The 19,304-nt window shown below is 38.2% G+C and overlaps 1 protein-coding gene across 2 annotated transcripts in view; it reads right to left on the bottom strand.

Annotated features, from left to right (window-relative positions):
- Positions 1-895: 895 nt before the first annotated feature.
- tshz1 (teashirt zinc finger homeobox 1) overlaps positions 896-19,304 on the bottom strand; it is a 100,193-nt gene continuing 81,784 nt past the window's right edge. For both annotated transcript variants that reach the window (XM_062980602.1, XM_008108744.3), the window contains one exon: positions 896-5,403. In XM_062980602.1, the coding sequence (XP_062836672.1) occupies positions 2,228-5,403 (3,176 nt within the window). In that variant the 3' untranslated portion in view covers positions 896-2,227. The remainder of the gene's footprint in view (positions 5,404-19,304) is intronic.

The following is a 19,304-nucleotide window of genomic DNA, read 5'->3' as shown; positions in this document are numbered from 1 at the left end:
GGATGATTTTGACCACCCCCTTCCCACACACAGACATTGTGGAGGCAGGAGGGAGTCCTGGCCATCCTTCTTTTCTCCTTGTTGCGGCAGCTGGTGAGCACAATGTGGCTAGTGTCCGTCATTCGCCAGCAGGAGTGACATTGGCCAGGATGCCTAAGCAACATATGAAAGGGGAGAGGAGGAATCGCCCCTACTTCCCTTCCTTCGTTCTCTGATCGCCCTTGTACCCTGGCTGGCATGACTCCAGCCTATGAGGGACATAAACTAACCATGTTGTACCCACTGGCTGCTATGGCAACAAGAATGGGAGCAGGATAGGGAGGGAGGCTGTCCAAGTCTGAGAAATATAGCATGGCCATGTAAACCGTTCTGGCCAGTTCTGTCTCAGAATGTTGGAGCAACCCATGGCTTTTGTTAAAGTGGTTCAGTGCCTTGTTAAGCAGCATTAATCCAAATCAGCCACTACAAGTTGATTTGTACACACCTCTCCTTTACTGGATAATGAATTAGTGTAGATATGCTATGGCATTCCTTTAGAAGGAATGCAATGGGGCAACTAGTCATCTTTACAAATGGCATCTGGCTAAACCACTGGGTATCTGTTATTGGCTTTCATACAGCTAAAAAAAAAGCCAGCAGTTACATGAACTTTCAGAGACAAAAGTTACATTTCAGATATGAAACAAATGCTCATTTCTAATGGGCACAGTGGTTCCTAATTTTGTATATCAGCATCTGTAAGCCATTGCAATAATGGCTTGAGGTATTACTAATACATAAGCAACAGAATACAGCATATTAAAATACACAAATGATTTCAAGCATTCTCTCGTGCTGAAACCTCTCACTTCTGTAATGAAGACCTCAAGGCAAAGTAATGACATCACAATATACATAAATCAAGAACTTCTTGTGGATTTATTTTACACTTGAGAAAACAGTGGATTTAATTGTGTGGACCAAAAATGTACTGTACAATATTAATGATAAAACATCAAAATGTATAATTCATAGTGCATTGCTCGCTTTATTTTTATTTATTTATTTTGTCAGATAGTTCCTTTGAGTACATGCATCTGGGAAGATGCAGGTGCCAGTAAAATTTCTCTATTTAACTCAAGCTGCAGGAACTAAATTTTATTCAAAAAAGTGTGGTTTTACATTATATACACAGAAATTGAATATAAAATGACAATATAAAAAGTTAAAAGAGAAAGCAAACAGCCAGAAGGTAGAAAGGAAGTTGAACAGTTTAAAATGGTACAATATGTAACATGTACTTTTTTTTCTATGCTGATGCTGGCAATTTACAAGGAACTGAATCCAACACTTGCCTCATTTTTCATTTGTTTCATTTTCATGTACCAGTGCAGCACACTATAGAAAGGTCAGCTTGTACCAAAGCTTACATTTGTAAATAATTATAAACTGCAATATTTTACAGGAAAAAGAAATAGCATTTTTACATATTTTAAATAACTTGCATACTTTTTTTGCCAACCACATGGCAATTTTCAGCATCTGAGGGTTTGGGCATTGTGGAAATATGGGTTATTTCTATTTTTTAACGTAGTTATGGTTTTCTAACCCCTTGAGCACTTAATAGATTTTCATCATTGTTAAAGAGCTGCTTGCACCAATTCTTCACAATCAGAATGTGTTTTAAAGTCTTTTCTGACATTTTAAAAAATATTACATGTATATTTTGTTTTTGACCCAGCTCTATTAGGATAAAATGCCTTTAAAATCTTCTTTTGGGAAAGGCACAGAAATGCTATTACTATCCTCAAAGGGTTAAAAACTGACACTACGGGATTCTGTGACCTTTATTGTCATGGCAACTTTGTAATTTTAGGATGTCTTTTTGTTATTGTTCTTTGTGCCTTTCTTTACGGCTAAATTAACGTCTCTCAATAGTGTCTCCCACTATATTCTACAAAAGATAGGTTAACATCAAGGACAGATGTTGAAAATAAAGGTCAGACTTTGACTCACAGAAAAAGGAAAGGAAAGAAAAGAGGGTTTAAAAAAACATGCACATATCAGACAAAGAGCATATAAATATAACTACAAAATGTATGTAAGAAAAACCAAGGTCCAGATAGGCAGTTCAGCAACAAAAGTAAGACTGATTTCAGAGGCTCAGGTCAGGCCTAGTGCAGTACTATGAAGAAGTTTAGTGCAATGTTCCTGTGGTCACTTGCATACCTGGCTGCTTACCTGGACACTAATGTTTTTCTAACTCAGTAACATAGATCAGATGGTCCTCAGGAGACTTGCCATGTGTTTTACTAAGGTGCAGCTTTACTGCGTGCTTGCTTGCAAAAGTTCGGTTACACAGCTTACACTGGAATGTAGAACCTGAGTCCTCCTCAGCAATTCCAAGTGTGCCTAAAGTCTTATTTGAGAGGACTTTTGAAACATTCTGCTGTTCTTGAATCTGATTTAGTGGCAATTTGGACAGGTCCTTTAAACTAAAACCTAAATGTGTCTCCAAGTGACTTATGTATGTAGAAGCAGTCCTGAATTGAGAGGCACAATCATTGCAAAAGAAAACAGGATGACCTGTATCCAAATTCTTTAAAAACTTAGTTCCACCTGTCCTTCTTAATTGATATTTCACATTGGCCAGCCAGTGGCTAATTGTGGTCATGGAAAGACCAGTAAACTTAGAGATATGTACCCGCTCCTGAGGGCCTAGGTCCGACATAATGTATTTGCCTTCAGGAGTCTCCCTCAAGCTTGAAGCAAACTGGGCTTGAAGGATCAGAAGATGCTGAGGGTTCCAGTTAGATTGTCTACCTTTCCTCTTGTGTACTGGGGACAGTTCATCCAGAGCTTCCTCAAAGCTACTTCCATCTGCATCAGATTTTTCTGAAACAGAAGATGGAGTTGAAGACTTGGGAGTCAAACGCCCTGTGAGGTTCTTCACCATGTCAGAAATATCCATGAGGGCACTTTCCCTTAGAGGAGATGAGACAGAATCAGTCACACTGGAAACCAGAGGCTTGTTTTTGGACTTGGTTAAATCAATAGGCTGGTCACTGTTTTCATAGTAATACCTGTCAATTGCATCAGCTTGCTTGGCCGGAGTTGTTGGGTAAATGGGTTTGTCCAACATACTGTTGCTAATTTTATACAACATGGCCAATGGATCCAAAGAAGGACTTGCAGGATTAGAAACCTTACCTAAGTGGGTATTCATAATGGACTGTAAAGCGCTTAAGGGGTTAATGAAAGATGGCTCAGGCGAATGGTCTGTGATGATACCCAAATTATTACAGCCATTGGTGACTTTTGTTTTAGGTGGCTCAGTACCATTAAGTGCAGGAGAATCTGCTGGACCATCCTTTTTGACTTTCTGAACCTCTGTTTCAGGACTCTTTTTTTGTGTTGGTGGCGGTGGCTGTGGCTGCTGCTTGGGTTCCTCTGATTTAGGGAAGTCTTTGTTCTCCTTAGCAGCAGGTGACAATGGCTTGACTGGAGAACATTTCTCTTTCTCCACAGTTTTTTCTTCTTTTTTGATACTGATTTTGCCTGTGACTTTCTCCACTAGCTCTTCCATCGCAGAGACGTTGCTTTTGTGAGGCGGAGGTGTCAGATTGCCTGGTGAATGGATCAGTGCACTGTGTTCTGAAGACAGTGATTTTACACTGCTCGCATAAGATGGCTGCATCTGAACACTCTGCACAGCTGGCTGGCTGGATTTAACAGTCCCTGGAAGTTGGTACGCTGCGTGGATACTGGGGTACCCTCCCCAAGATGGGGCCCCATTCTGAGCCTTGCTTATAGCTGTTGTCACTGTATTTTCCAGAGACTTCAAGATATCTATCCCACCTTTAGGACTTTCATCTAGATCTTCTTCTCTGAGGTACTGATACACCGTTGTTGCTTCAAATTTTTCAGAAGAGTCCTCATTCTCTTCTTTAATTTTTCTCTCTGTTTCAGCAACAACTACTTTTTCCTTTTCTGGCTCCTTCTTTTCTTCAGATGTTGTAGATCCAGCAGGGGAATCAGGCTGCTTTTTTACATTTGCAACTGGTAATCTAGTATGGGTGGTGGGTGGTAAAGGTATAGACTGTATCTTTTCTTCTACCACAGGATCGAGTACGAGCTGCTTTCCTTTTTTGGAGGCAGAATTAGTGACCTTCAAAAAATGTCCTGTGACCATCATGTGAGCAGTCAGCTGCTGCAAAGTGTCATGAGAACTGCCACATTCCATGCATTTTAGAATTTGGGCTTTGCGGGCCTCAAACTGCCAAGTGTAGCTAGCACCATTTTGATAGCCATAGCGGTTGTTTGGAGTCACATAGGGGTTGGCGATTTTCTGATCCTTTGCAGCCTCACTAAGTGAGGACTCCGAAGTGACTACTGTTGGCTCAGGTGAGCAAGGTGAAGCTAAGTCCTGAAGTGCTCGCTTTTTGGTAGAAGGCACCAGTTTGGTGATGGCTGGTACTGGCTCCTTCAGAGGCACTTTCTGGTAATGCTTTGTTTTGATCATATGGACACTCAAGTCCTGCAAGGATTCAAAAGAATGGCCACAGTACATGCACTTCAGCACTTTCTGGGCATCCTCTTTGCCTTCCATTTCCATAAGTGATCGTTTTCTGGGTTTCGACCACCGTTTGGTTTTTTCAGCTTCTTTATCTCGGTTGTCATCTCGGTAATGTCCAGTTTCATTCATGTGCACTGTGAGCTCCACCAGTGTGTCATATGCTCCACTGCAGTCTTTGCACCGAAACTTACTGGCACCAGTAAACACAGAACCATACAATTTATTGTTTTGTCGATAAAGCTGCACTGTGCTGAATAGACTAGGTTCTGGGAGAAGTCCGTATGAGGTCTGTTGCAGAGTTTTGGCCAATGCTGCTTGATGCCAGTCATAACCTGAGCCACCGCTATTACTGCTGCTAGTACTACTGATACTTGTAGTGGTACTAGCGTTGGTATTGGTGCATGTACTTGGGGTGTTGTTATTAGGGCTGTTGCTGTCAGTGGTATTTTCCTTTTGACTGTTTTCATTACTTTTAGATTTCTTTAAATCCAAGGCTAAACTGGACCAGCAAGACTCTGATAATAAATTTGCATATACAGCTTTTATTTGTGACAAGCTGTCCTGTGGGTAGGAAGCATTGTCCAAGCACGGATCTTCCTTCTCTTCTTTGGAGGAAGTGCTTTTGAAAAGAGCCAGTTGGTCACTGTTTTCACTAAATGGCGAGCCGTAACCTGCATCTTGGTTTGTTGCTGTGCTGACAGGGGAGTTCTGGTAACTCTGAGCCTCTTTGATCTCTGTTTCATCATTGCACGTGTACTCTGTTTCCTGGATGTCCAGGGGTAGCCCATCATCCTCCACGCTGTCTTCATCAATTTCTGCTGCTTTCAATTCTTCCTCAGGAACATAAGCTAAAAATTTGAAAGACAAAAAGAACACAAATTACAAAAACTTTCTTACATTGCCATATTACTTCTTTTATTGTCACCACTATATATGTAACAGGCTTATATTCAAGAGCACAATTCCCTGTGATATTAGCTGATTATGTATACTGTCAATTCATGTATGGCATTTCAATTGCAACTAAAACTGAACATATCAACAGGATTAATGTTTCAGTAATAGATCCGTATAAAGCTAAGAATTAAGTTTTTAGCCACATATCCTAGCACAGGTTCATTCTAACTAATTGGATTATATGACTTCATCACAGGATTATGCCTTTAATTTATTTACTTATTTATCACATTTCTAAACTGAGGCATCCTGTCATTTTATTATCACAACAACCAACTAGTCAAATGCTATTTTTTTAAAACTTGCGGTTTTAATTGCATTTGGTTTCATGCTTCAGTTGTAATTCTACTTTTAACAGAATTTATGAAATTTATCAGAAAGTATGTAACCATGTATTTATGTATATGTCTGGGGCTCAAACTTACAGACAGACTCCCACATCCACAGACAACTATGACCCCTATCTATGAAAAGCCACCAAAAGCCCTCTCTCCAATGACATTGCAGGTTATAGAGAACACTGTGAACATGTTCAAGAACTGCCAATCCCTGTCAATATCCTCCATAAACACAATACTGCCCACCACTCAAGTGAATGCTTTCATATGGGGACAATTTAATCCTAGATTTTATGTGTTTCCTCCATCACAAACATCTTGGTGTTTCTTACTCTTTCTATTGGTGTAGAATTTGCATGATCCCACCCACTGCCTCTCCCATAACCCTTTCCTACCTTTTCTATGGTGCACAGCAAACAGAGTGGAATTGATCAGCAACTGAACATACTGGAGGCGTTTGGGGGACTGACTCAACGTGGTGGTAGTTCACCCTGCATCAAGGCAGAGAACTGTGACACCCACAATAATGGACCTGGACCAAATTTGGCATGCATACCTGATATGCCCAAGTCAAGGAGAAACTGACTTTGATTTATAGGAGATGTATTTCACCTATATCCAAAGAGCACTGTGAACCCAAAAAACAATGAATCTGAACCAAACTTGGCACCTTAACATTTGGGAGTTGTAAGTTTATAGTTCACTTACAATCAAAGAGTACTCTGAACCCCACCAACAATGGCCCTAGACCTAACTTGGCACACAGAACCCCCATGACCAACAAAAAATACTGGAGAGGTTGGGGGGGGGAATTCACCTTGATTTGGGGGAGTAGTTCACATACATCGAGAGCACTGTAAACCCAAACAATGATGGATCTGGACCAAACTTGGCACGCATACCTGATATGCCCAAATTTGAATATAGAAGGGTTGGGGGGTTGACCTTGATTTTTGGGAGTTGTAGTTTACTTATATCCAGAGAAACTGTGACCCCCCACCAACGATAGACCGGAACCAAACTTGGCACACAGAACCCCCATGACCAACTGAACCTGCTGGAGGGGTTTGAGGGGACTGACCCACCATGGTGGGAGTTGTAGTTCACCCTGCAGCTGGAGAGCACACTAAACCCCACCGATGATGCATCTGGAACAAACTTCTCACACATGCCCAACATGACCAACATGACCAACTTTGAGTACTGATGGAGTTTGAGGGGGTTAACCTGGCATTATGTGAATTGTAGTTCACCCACAACCTTACGCATTTTCTTAATGGGACCATTCATATATATATATATATATATTCATATATATATGACTTTTTCAAATAACCTGGACATCACCTGGTACCCAAACTAGTAAATAAATAAAGGCCACCAAGTAAAAACCAAGGTTTGAATGCAAAACTATCTGGGTTCAATCAAACATGTTCTCCTTCACGGAAGTGTGAATTCTGATTACAGAAGGATGATAAAGCTATGTTTCAATGAATTTGAGTATATTGTACTTAAACCAAGTTTATCTTAGAACTTAAAGTGTTATCATTACTCATTTGGTCCTATTAATTACATTGTATCCTTAACATTAATACTAGTTTACAGTATTTTCCCCCAGATCTACTCTTATGCTGGAGTTTATTCTTGTTTTATAAATCTGTCCTGTTGCTCAGTAATGCCAAACCTGACAAAGAGAATAATTCTATACTCATTTGTACTGACTTAGCAATAATTATTTTTTAAGATAAAAGTATACCTGTTAGCATAACACAAATACAAGTAGCATTATTATTTCTCTCTCTGAAAAATGTTTAATACAGGGTCAGATAAAAAGTGCCTTAGCCATTCACCCCCTCTAGCTTTGCAATATTGTTAATAGAGCAAAACTAGAAAATAATATAATTAGGAGAAAAATAGAAGCAGACATTAGATGGAAACTAAAGAGCATTATCATCATCATCATCATCATCATCATCATCATCAGTCAAACTTGAAAGAGATGTGTAGAAGAAACATTATGATCTCTCTCACAAAATCACTTCCACTTTGTAAATTATAGTCCTGCTGAAATCAAGTATGTGTGTGTGAGAGGGGATGTCAAGAGTGGACTTATGTGGAAAGGGGTTAGTTCATTTCTTGCATGTAATCCTAGATACATCATTTGTGATAGTGGGCGCTGGAGATTCTAGTAAAAATCAAGTAAATCCCACCATTATGTCAACTGTCCTCTGAACTAGAGTAGTGGTGAAAGATGGTGATCTCACCATTAAGTAGAACTTACAATGCAACTTATGAGAAGTTGGAGCATATTCAACTTCAGCCTGTGGTTTGAGAACTGGATTATAATTTTGGAGAACATGATTCATCCATGGAAATTCACTGAGTGACCTTGGTTAAGTCACTCTCTTGCATCCTCAGAGCAGGGCCGGCCGGAGATATTTTTTGATGTGAAGCGGGGGTGCTGAAAAGCGCCCCCGCCACCGGCGCCATGGCCCCGCCCAGCGTGCCCTGGCCCCGCCTCCCACGCTGCTCCCTGCGATTGCGGCCTGCAGGGACCTCCGCTGCAGTCTGGCCAGCTAGGAAAGGCCAGACGGGCCAGGGCGCACTGGGCGGGAGGCGGGGCACCGTCAGGGCGGTGCCCCGCCTCCCGCCCAGCCTGACGGCGCCCCCCCGGGCCTGCGCCCGAGGCGGCGGCGTCAGGGGCCTCAATAGTGGGGCCGGCCCTGCCTCAGAGGAAGATGAACAAATATTGCCATGCAAATTTCTCCATAAACCAGAAGCAGTATGAAGGCACATAACAACATATTAGCCTGTGTAATATCAAAGTACCATATTTTATCCAATTCTTTCAACTCTTCACTACAACCTCAGCTCCCAATTAGCTAAATCTCTATTTCAATTGCATCCCTCTCTCTGTCTCCACATGCCCCTATCTGACAATTTAACAGGCAAATATTTCTTTTTATATGTCTTTCTTCCACCCCCATGCTCAGCCATGCAGACTAACGTCTGAACCATCTTCACAATGACTAATAAAAGGAAAATATATAGGTACACATTTTTATGGCTTATTTCTGTCACGATGAACAATAGTTTATCATGACATCCAAGCCTGCCCTAAGAGAAGCATATGCATGTGCCAAACAGCTTTTGCATAGTTTCTTCCTACTTCACTATACTGAAAAACACGAAGATACCTTTAAAGCATGTCTTACTTTTGTTCTCTTCTCTTCACACATAATTTTAAATTTACATACATATGATATGGGTGCATCCATAACCTTAAAATTGTTGAGAATGCAATCTTATCACTGAGCTTGCAATCCATTGATACTGCATTTTCCTGGAAGAATGTTCCCTTGAAAATAATGAGAATCACTTCGAAGTAGATATATGCATGATCTATTTCTGGTCAAAACATTATGGTAAATTGCACCAAATGGAAACAGAGGCATACCTCTGTCAACAAATCTGACAAAAAAGCTCCTTTTTATAAAGTCTTTTCATGTGTGTGCAGCCCCTCACTCCTTCTGGTCCTCTTATCTAGCTGGAATTCTCTTTACGAGTGCTGAGAGGATAATGAAAGTGTTGGAGAAACAGACATTTGGTGTTAGATTGCAACAGTGTGTCTTGAATAATCAATGCAATAAGACTTGAAATGAGGAAGAATTGGATTCTGTTCTAGCCAATCCTACTGTGGCTGTGTGCACTTGCCTACACCAGGCAATGTGAAAAACATCTGCCTCCAGAATTTTTTGCTAAGCATGCATGAACAACAAAAAAGAAAGAAAAGGGAGACCAGCCTCATCTCCAGGTACTCCTCAGCTTGCTAAATGTATTTGGTCACCAAAACAGAAATAGTGGAAGTCGTTGAAAGCAAAAGTCATCCTGGGATGCATTTTGGAAAAAGCCCTCAAGAGCTCTCAAGTAGATTTGGAATTTTTTGTGTACTTATGCAAAGCTCATGGTTATTTCAATTCACATATGCATATTGTTATTTTTGAATGAAAAGTTTGCCAAAACATGTTGAACTGCTCCTATCCGGATTCTTTCCATGTTCTTTCCGCCTCTGTTGAAACCATTAAGTTAATATCACAGCTCTTAATTTAAAATTCTCACTCTCACTCTCTCCCCACCCTCTCTATGTTTCTGCACTAAGGTACAGTTAAATTACACAGAATTTGTGAAACAAGGATGGCAATTGGCTATGGAATTTTGCTTCCTTTTTGGTCTATAGGATTTTGCCTCCTAGCAAACTATGGCACAGAGGTCACAAAACAATCCTGCCAAAAGTACAACTACGTTGGCATCTCAAACTAAAAGAGAATGAGAGAGGAATATTGAAAAGTGATATGCATAAATCAGGCAATGGTATATCCAGTTTGATTACTGGCTCACATCAAACATCAAACTTTGCTATTGTGATGCCACCTGGTGAAATGACATAATCTTACCAAATTACGTGTTCATTACAATCAGACTATTTTTTAAACTAACAAATAGGATATTCATGAGCAGATGGCCACTAGATCAAAATACATTTGTTCCCAGGGCCCAATTCACAGAAGTGCCTTACATGCACCTAAGTGAAAAATGTAAGTTTTTACATGGTAGTCAAAAACAGCTCAGTTTCCTTAAAAACTACATTAAAAAAACCTCGGAACTTTGTTAGAAAAATCACTGTATCTGGGTAGGAACATTTAAGTCAAGGAGTCTGAGGATATGGAAAATATTTTAGTTACATTTGAAATTTACCAAAGATGGGGAAAATGTTTCAAAAGAACATTTTTTGACACACAACATGTAATTCCATGTTGTACATGACAGTGGCTTTGACCCAATTGAACACATGAAGAACAGCTGGAAATGCATATGTACAGCTCTTTCAATATCCACAAAGAAATGGGGAACAGAAGCAACTGAATTGTGTGTCCTGCTGCCCTTCTCACCAATCATTAAATTTTGCTTCCTTTTTAAAAAATACAACCCAGCTGCTGGACAGAAAATGAGAACCATGCAAGAAACACCTATTTCATCATACTATTACTATCCAGCTGAGAAAACACACTAGAATCTTTATTTGAGTGCATATTTATTTATTTATTTACAGTATTAATATTCCGCCCTTCTCACCCCGAAGGGGACTCAGGGCGGATCACATTGCACACATATAAGGCAAACATAAGCCATAACATAGAACAGAGACAGAGACAGATGCAGGCATGAGCTGGCCTCGAACTCATGACCTCTTGGTCAGAGTGATTTGTTGCAGCTGGCTCCTAACCAGCCTGCGCCACAGCCCAGCCCAATCCTAGCTAGATCAAGAATCGCCAACTTCAGTATAACTGTCTGTGGAAACTGGGACTTCCTTCTTCTATTTTACAACTTTCCATCAAAAATCCAGAACGTTGCCCAGTCTTCCAGAGAAAGTTATTTAATTTACACATAGCTGCAGGACTGATGTAGGTGTGGGAATAATCAATTCTGGCAGATGAAGTAGAATTCTGCAGAAGTTAACCATTGGGTCTACCATAAGCCTAGATATCTAGCACCATTTTATGTTCTCAATTAGAAAAAAGGAAGGAAAGAAAGAAGGAAGGAAGCTATAATACAGATTGGAATATAATCAAACTCTCACTTATTTTTATAGGTATAAATTCTATAACTTGTCCCAATTACAATAGATCAATTGAACTGAATTAACACTCATTCTGCCAAATCAGTGAGTAAACTCTAGTTGAGACAAACAACTATATTTAAGCTCTTATTTTTCCAAATCAAAATTTTACTGGCTTGCTTTGTAAATAATCATTATTAATGGAGCTATTGTAGTAATGTGGAAATAAACCCTATTGAGTGTATTTTATGCACCTTACATAGTTTGCCTGGGAGGAAGTCCCACTGAGCTCAATGGGGCTTATATCCGATTAGGATGTACAGGATTGTACTGTTAAGATTTATTCAGAAACATTTATTCTTAGAAACATATGTTAAGATGTTAAGATATTCCCTTATGTCCCATAAATCAACAGCACTCAACATTTCTAAAATCATCATACCAAAAATAGGAGGCACGCTTATCCCCTTTGACCTACCACTATACTGCAAGGCTTTCTCTTTCTTCCCTTCCCTTGGAATTCCACCCTTATAATTTTAATTAAAAGGATAATTATTTCCAACCCATTCCAACTCAAGCCCAATTATAAAAACACAAAGAAAAAAACCCATTTAAAACATATTAAAATACATTTCTAAAATGTATGAAAATAACCCCAGAATCCAGTTTTAAAATAAAATAGCCATTTCAAACATTGAATGTCATGTGGAACAACACATGATTTTCCTCCTAATAATTTGAAAATCGTTTGAAGAAAAAATGTTATCATGGCTCAGGAAACAAAGATCTAGGAAAAGAGAAGAAAACTCAGAAAAATAGGAAAGTCCTAGAAAAAAAAAGAGGAATGAACATTCCAAATGGAACAAATGGATAGATAAATACTGCCATTTGCTAGTAAACCAAGTGGTGTATGAGTATTTTAATAATACACCATTTCTCTTTCTCACACCGTCACAAAACCCTTAATAAATTCAATATCTCACCAAAAATGTTTACGTAAATGCCAATCACACTATTATTCTGAGTTTGCATGGTTGTAACATTTCCAATAGCATTTTGTATATAGATCACAAGAGCTTAATTGCATTTGCTTTTGAAGCTATGCAGGAAGTCTGCTTCAAACCTGTCTCAGAAACAGAAAGTAGAAAGTACAACCATCCCATTGAAAATGTTATTCACAGCAAAAAAAAATAAATCCAAATTTTACCAATAGATTCTTCAGTAAGGAGACATAAGGATCCCATAATCTACTCACTCTAAACAGAAGAACTTGGGATCAGGATCAGCACCACATAATGCCAATAGTTTATGCAGGATCTTTAAAGAACTGATGACATTCGCTGACTCTCAAGATTGTCCTCTCAATATAGTTGAATGGTACAACAGGCTTCCGCTGCCACAAATGAGCTCTTGAGCATGCATTTGACTATAGATGGATTTTGGATTCAGGGTATGTGTATGTGTACATTATCGTAAGCTGGCATGGTAATATTTAATTTAATTTTTTAAAATCATGTACAGTTTTAGCAGGTATGCAGCAAAAATTGCTCTTTTAAAAATGTTCTGTATTTACCACATATAATTCTATCTCTGCAGTACATATATAGTTAAAGCCAGTATTTCATCAGTACATAATAAGTAAGCAAACTGCAATTTCAACTACAACGTATGAGAAATTTAAAACCGGAAAAAAACAACTGAAGATAGTTGAACCTCTCTCAACCATTTATAATATATATTTTATTCAGATTGCAGGACTGACTTATAAGGACTTATCATAAACTGGGGCTTGTATGAGGAAAACTAATAATTACAGGCGATTTTTATATTGTCTGTTATGACAGAACAAATTTAGCTTGCACTGATGCACACAATATGAGCATGTACTGGATTGTATTGCAGGGGTACGCAAAGCTATTTCAAATGCTTTCTGCCTTGATTGTCACTGTCATAAAAATATTCCATATGCGAACCGGATGTTATACTACACAAAGGTACAACATCATACACACATAAGTATGTTCAGTAATATTTATCACTGTTCAAATATTACAAAATTACTTTGAAAAATAACTTTACTTATACTGTTGGTATATTCAATTCAGAATTTTAACATAAATAATATACAGGATTTCACGAAGCCAATGCATTTTTAAACCTAAATAGTTAGTGGAAGGGAATTATATACATATATACCTTTAAAAGTAATTTATTCAAAATAAGGCTGAGAAATACTGTCCTCCACAGTCAGATGGTACATTATCATATATCAAATAAAATAAAGGTTTTAATTTAATTGCTGGTATATGAAATTGCCAGGAAGATCAACTAATTATATAATATACCAATGAAGAATTTTCCAGTGAAATTCTTATTTTAATTCCTCGGTATAGACCTTTTAAAAAGTCTAATGCAGGGTTATATTTTTGGTCTGTAATCATGGAGCGGTATTTAAACCAAGCTTTATATTCTCACTTTCAGATACCTAAAAATGTACTTACAACAACCTATATTATAGCATACAGTAATATCACCCCTTTCTTTTTCTCTGTCTTTCCCTCTATAATTTCACAGTATGGAAATCTTAGAAATTACAGTTAAAGGAAGAAAATAACCAGAGACTGAGAATATGTTTTTTTTTCCTTTTTCTATTATTACATCTTGTTAAAAAATCTGTGCCCATATGATATGCCTTCTGGATGCCAATGTCTCCCCAATGATGTGCTGTCATCTTTGAACAGCATTAAAATGTGTGCATTCTAATGTAAGTCGACAAGAGGCACTATATATTGTATGTGTTAGTGGTATAGCACATTGTGTTTGCTTCACTGAGAAGGTGTGCATTGTAAATAACTCAGACCATTGTCTGAAAAGCCAAAAGCAAACTGGATAGATAATGATAATGCATTCTTTGGGGGCCAGGACTCCAGTTCTGTAATATTATATATCAAATTGTGCTAGTATTGTTTATTCGTCACCATTTTACAAAATAATTCTCACTGTATTATTTTAATTCCTTTTGATTTTAGCTATACAAATGTGTTTCCCAGACGGATTATGTTAAGAGGAGTACAAATGACCACTGTAGTGTTTCAACAATAGAATGTCATAGTTGCCATTGACTTCAATACAGTAAGGATTCCACTGTTTTTAATTACTTCTCAATATGTCTAAATTGAGAATCATGAAGTGTCACATCAATGGTGCCAAATAATTAGTTATTGAAGGAAAAAGCTTAAAGCTTAATTTGAATATTGCAGATAGCCATATGCTTCAGTATACTTTTGTTGCCCAGCCACTAGAAAGCTGGTAAGGCTAATCCAGGGTACATGGAAAGTACCCTATTGGGTCTTCCACATGCCAGTCAACAGTACACGTGCATCTTCTTTTAAATAAAAAAAATAAAATAAAAAGTGAAATTCTAATTAGCAAGGAGTAAACACAGCTATACCAGATGCATTGGAAAATGTTTTATGTGGTACACAGTCCAAGTTTACCCTTGTTGATGATGTATGCAGTCGAGTTGTTTATTGTGGCCCTAATGAATCTATATCATGGTTTTCTTGGCAAGATTTGTTCATAGGGGCTTTGCCTTCCTCTGAGGTTGAGAGAGTATGGCTTGCTCAAGGCTACCCAATGGACCTCTATCGCTGAATGCAGATTCAAACTCTGTTCACCAGATTCATAGTCCGACGTGCCAATCACTACACCTCAGTGGCTCTCAATTTTAATTCCAACCATTTGTACATGTTCATTCAGTTGAATTCATTGCATTGTTCTTTATTTTTTGGTAGATTGGATTGATAGTAGTAGTAGTAGTAATAATAATAATAATAATAATAATAATAATAATAATAATAATGCTGGATTTCGTATCACAAAACCACAAGTCGAACACTCCCCAAGTGTCTAGGACTGTGTGATGTATTGTCTATGTCTATCTTGTTTGCTGTGTCGTACAACGTCGTTGTGTCAATAATAATAATAATAACTACTACTACTACTACTACTACTTTAGTTTTATAACCCGCCTCCATCTCCCCGAGGGGACTCGGGGCAGCTTACATGGAAACCAAGCCCAAGGATTAACAGAAGAAAAAAATTAAACCACAACAATATAATTAAAACAGTTAATACAATAACATCATAAAATACATTGACAGACATCATGGCTAAAAATGAGGCAAATTAGAGATTACCAGGGAGGGGCATGTGCAAAACGCAAGACAGAAGAATTAGAGATGGAAGTAAAGTCCTGGAGATCAGGGCAATAAACAATAAGGACTGGGCGGTAGTAATTGATGGCCAGAATCCATTATTTCTGCCTAATTCCACAATTTCTCCACAAATAATTTCCTCTCCTCTCTATATCCTTTAATATTTCTGTGGAAAATCTAAATACAGTAGAGCAGGGGTCCCCAAACTAAGGCCCGTGGGCCGGATGCGGCCCTCCAAGGTCCTTTACCTGGCCCTCACCCTCAGTTTTATAATATAATATTTTATATCAGTTTTAATAATATAATATATTGTATATGCATATAATATTGATACAAATATTATAATGTTATACAATATAATACTAATAATAATACCATATAATAATATTAATTATATGTTATATATTACATATAATATTACAGTATAGTGGTATAGTTCAATATAGTAATATATAATGCTAATATTGTGCTATTGGTTAAAATTGTTTTCATTTTTAAATATTGCATTGTTCTTTCATTGTTGTTGTTTTGCACTACAAATAAGACATATGCAGTGTGCATAGGAATTTGTTGGTATTTTTTTCAAATGATAATTCAGCCCCTCAACAGTCTAAAGGATTGTGGACCAGCCCTCTGGCTTTAAAAGTTTGAGGACCCCTGCAGTAGAGTCTCACTTATCCAACGTTCTGGATTATCCAACGCATTTTTGTAGTCAATGTTTTCAAAACATCGTGATATTTTGGTGCTAAATTCGTAAATACAGTAATTACTACATAGCATTACTGCGTATTGAACTACTTTTTCTGTCAAATTTGTTGTATAACATGATGTTTTGGTGCTTAATTTGTAAAATCATAACCTAATTTGATGTTTAATAGGCTTTTCCTTAATCCCTCCTTATTATCCAACATATAAACTTATCCAACGTTCTGCCGGCCCGTTTATGTTGGATAAGTGAGACTCTACTGTATGACTTCAAGATCTTGCCAGAACATTGGAAGTTTTTCTACTGCTCCAAGTTGTTCTACTTGTAACCAGGAACAGACGTTTGGCTCAATTGATAGTTACAAAGAAAAAGAAAGGAAGTACCAATACAATTGGCACTGGATGCTAAAGTATACCTTAAGATCATAAGCCATGTTTAGGAAATAAGGATTTTCTTAAGAACTCTGCTGTGAATTCCTACATAACTAGAGAAATGAAAGTGAGTAGAAAACCGTTAATATATTTAATTATTAATAAGCAAAACTTTTCATTTTTATTGTGAGGATATGAATTAGTTAATTATGATGAATCACATTTTAAATTTGAATTACAGTGTGTTAAAGCGCTGAGCTGCTGAACTTGCAGACTGAAAGTTCCCAGGTTCAAATCCTGGGAGCAGAATGAGCGCCCGCTGTTAGCCCCAGCTCCTGCCAACCTAGCGGTTCGAAAACATGCCAATGTGAGTAGATCAATAGGTACCGCTCCGGCGGGAAGGTAACAGGGCTCCATGCAGTCATGCCGGCCATATGACCTTGGAGGTATCTACGAACAACGCCGGCTCTTCGGCTTAGAAATGGAGATGAGCACCAACTCCCAGAGTCAGTCTCGACTGGACTTAACGTCAGGGGAAAACCTTTACCTTTTACCTAAATACTTGAACTAAAAGACTCAGAAGATTGAAGCTCAAAACTGCTACTCATAATTTTATTCCTACATCCTTTGCCATCCATATCTTTAGCTTGAAATAGAATGAAAGAACTGTATAATTTTTTGACAATCCCATTGCTCATCTACCAAAAGAAGCATTCCCTTAGTTTCCCCCTTTCCCTCCTATATTGTCTCATTCCTTGCCCTATTTTATGAAGGCCTCTAGATTTTATAAATAAAAATAAATGTATGATTTCAGTAATATAGGCTCTTTATAATTTTTGCTAATTTATAGTGATTGGTTGATGGCATTTCTAACATCCTGTTGGAACTATTTTTGAGGAAACATTTTGATCTTATGACCTAACACTTATATTTTACCCATCACGATATATTAGCAAAAAGCAACAAGCAGTTTTTCAATATTCAAGAGAATTAGGCTCGTGGTATAGAACAGTTAGGAAATGTAAATTTGTTTTCTCTTTAGGCCTCATTTAATTAATTAATTACTCAATCAATAGCTTACTTGTGAAATTAAGTTAATGTCCTGAGGTTCCAGAGCCATAACATGAGCCCTTGACATAATCCTCTTGTGATGCCATAAGGGTAGTTCTGGTAATGATGTCATAGGAGGCAATGCCTAGTGATGTCAATATGCATGATACATTGTGCATCAACCACAATTGCATAGAGGATGCCATGAAAATGCAGAATACCAGCTCTAACAAATGAGGAAAATATATACATACAACTTCCAAGGAATTCTTCTCCTGATTATACCTGTCCCTCCCTATGAGAAGAGGGACCAGGTCCTGTAACTCAGAAGCAGGACCAAAGATCTGACAAGCCTCATACTGTATCATTAGAATTGCAGGCTTCATGCTGTTTTTGTTGCACAGTAAAAATTCTCAGAGTAACCTAAAGTGCTTGCATGAGCATAAGATATGCATCTCTATGATATGTTAAAGATGAACACATAAAATCAGAAGTCGGGTACTTGTATCCTTTCTGAAGCTGCTGAACTACAAACCCCATAATTGTGATCATGCTGGTATGAATGTCTACAGGAAAGGGGACATTTGGAGCTCAACTGCATATGGAGGGGTATCCTGTGTCCTTAAAAGAACACATCTTGACAGCTTCTTCCCTCTTCTCTTTCCACCCACATTCACTCTTTTAAATCCTTGAGAGCTGTTAGGAACTATTTCTCAGGCAGAGGCAAACTGCTTTTTCACTGGTGCATTTTCACAAAGATTGCAATGGGAGAAATGTGTTGTCCTTCTGCTGTTCGATAAACCACATACTCAATTGTTTCCCTTTGTGTCTGGCTCTCCGAAGAGAGTTGCAGACGAATCAGTCCATCTACCACCGCACTCTGTCAAAAACATTTCATTGAAATGTTCATTTTCATCCCTGCTGGCAACATTAGAATGGAAGTATTTAACCTGTTTCCATTACTTATGCAAATTACCATTATAAGATGGGACAGATGTTAGAATCATGCCACAAACTGACTGCCACACATTCTTTATAAGGATAATAATAAGAGCAAAAGCTGTTAGAGCATGTTATCCAGCATCAATAATGTTCTCTCTGCTACCTGATTCATTAATTTCCAGCATCAGCATTAAACCTATTTTCTGTGTTTTGTCTCATAGTGGGTTTATTTGATTTGGAGGTAGTCTTTTCAAAAAGAATTTGAGGGGGTGGATCAGGTGCTCAAAAAAGGTTGAGTGAAATAGAGGGGGGGGGGAGAGAAGGAAAACCCAAGAGCTTGTCGAATATGTTATTTCTCTAACAGTGATGATGAAAGGAAAGTCACTTAAGATTCTGGTACTCAAAGACAGCTGTCACTTCAGATAGAATATGGCACAACTCACCTAGACAGGTGACACTCTGGTCTAGCAAAGGACTGCTGCATTATTGAGAGCACCAGAGATCAAGATGACAAAGACTGAAGGCCCAGAATGCCTGGGGCTCATCACCTA

The sequence above is a fragment of the Anolis carolinensis genome, chromosome 4 (genome assembly GCF_035594765.1).
Source record: "Anolis carolinensis isolate JA03-04 chromosome 4, rAnoCar3.1.pri, whole genome shotgun sequence".
Classification (NCBI taxonomy): Eukaryota; Metazoa; Chordata; class Lepidosauria; order Squamata; family Dactyloidae; genus Anolis; species Anolis carolinensis.
The sequence above is the reverse complement of the archived record's forward strand: the minus strand, read 5'-3'. Positions and strand labels throughout refer to the sequence as shown.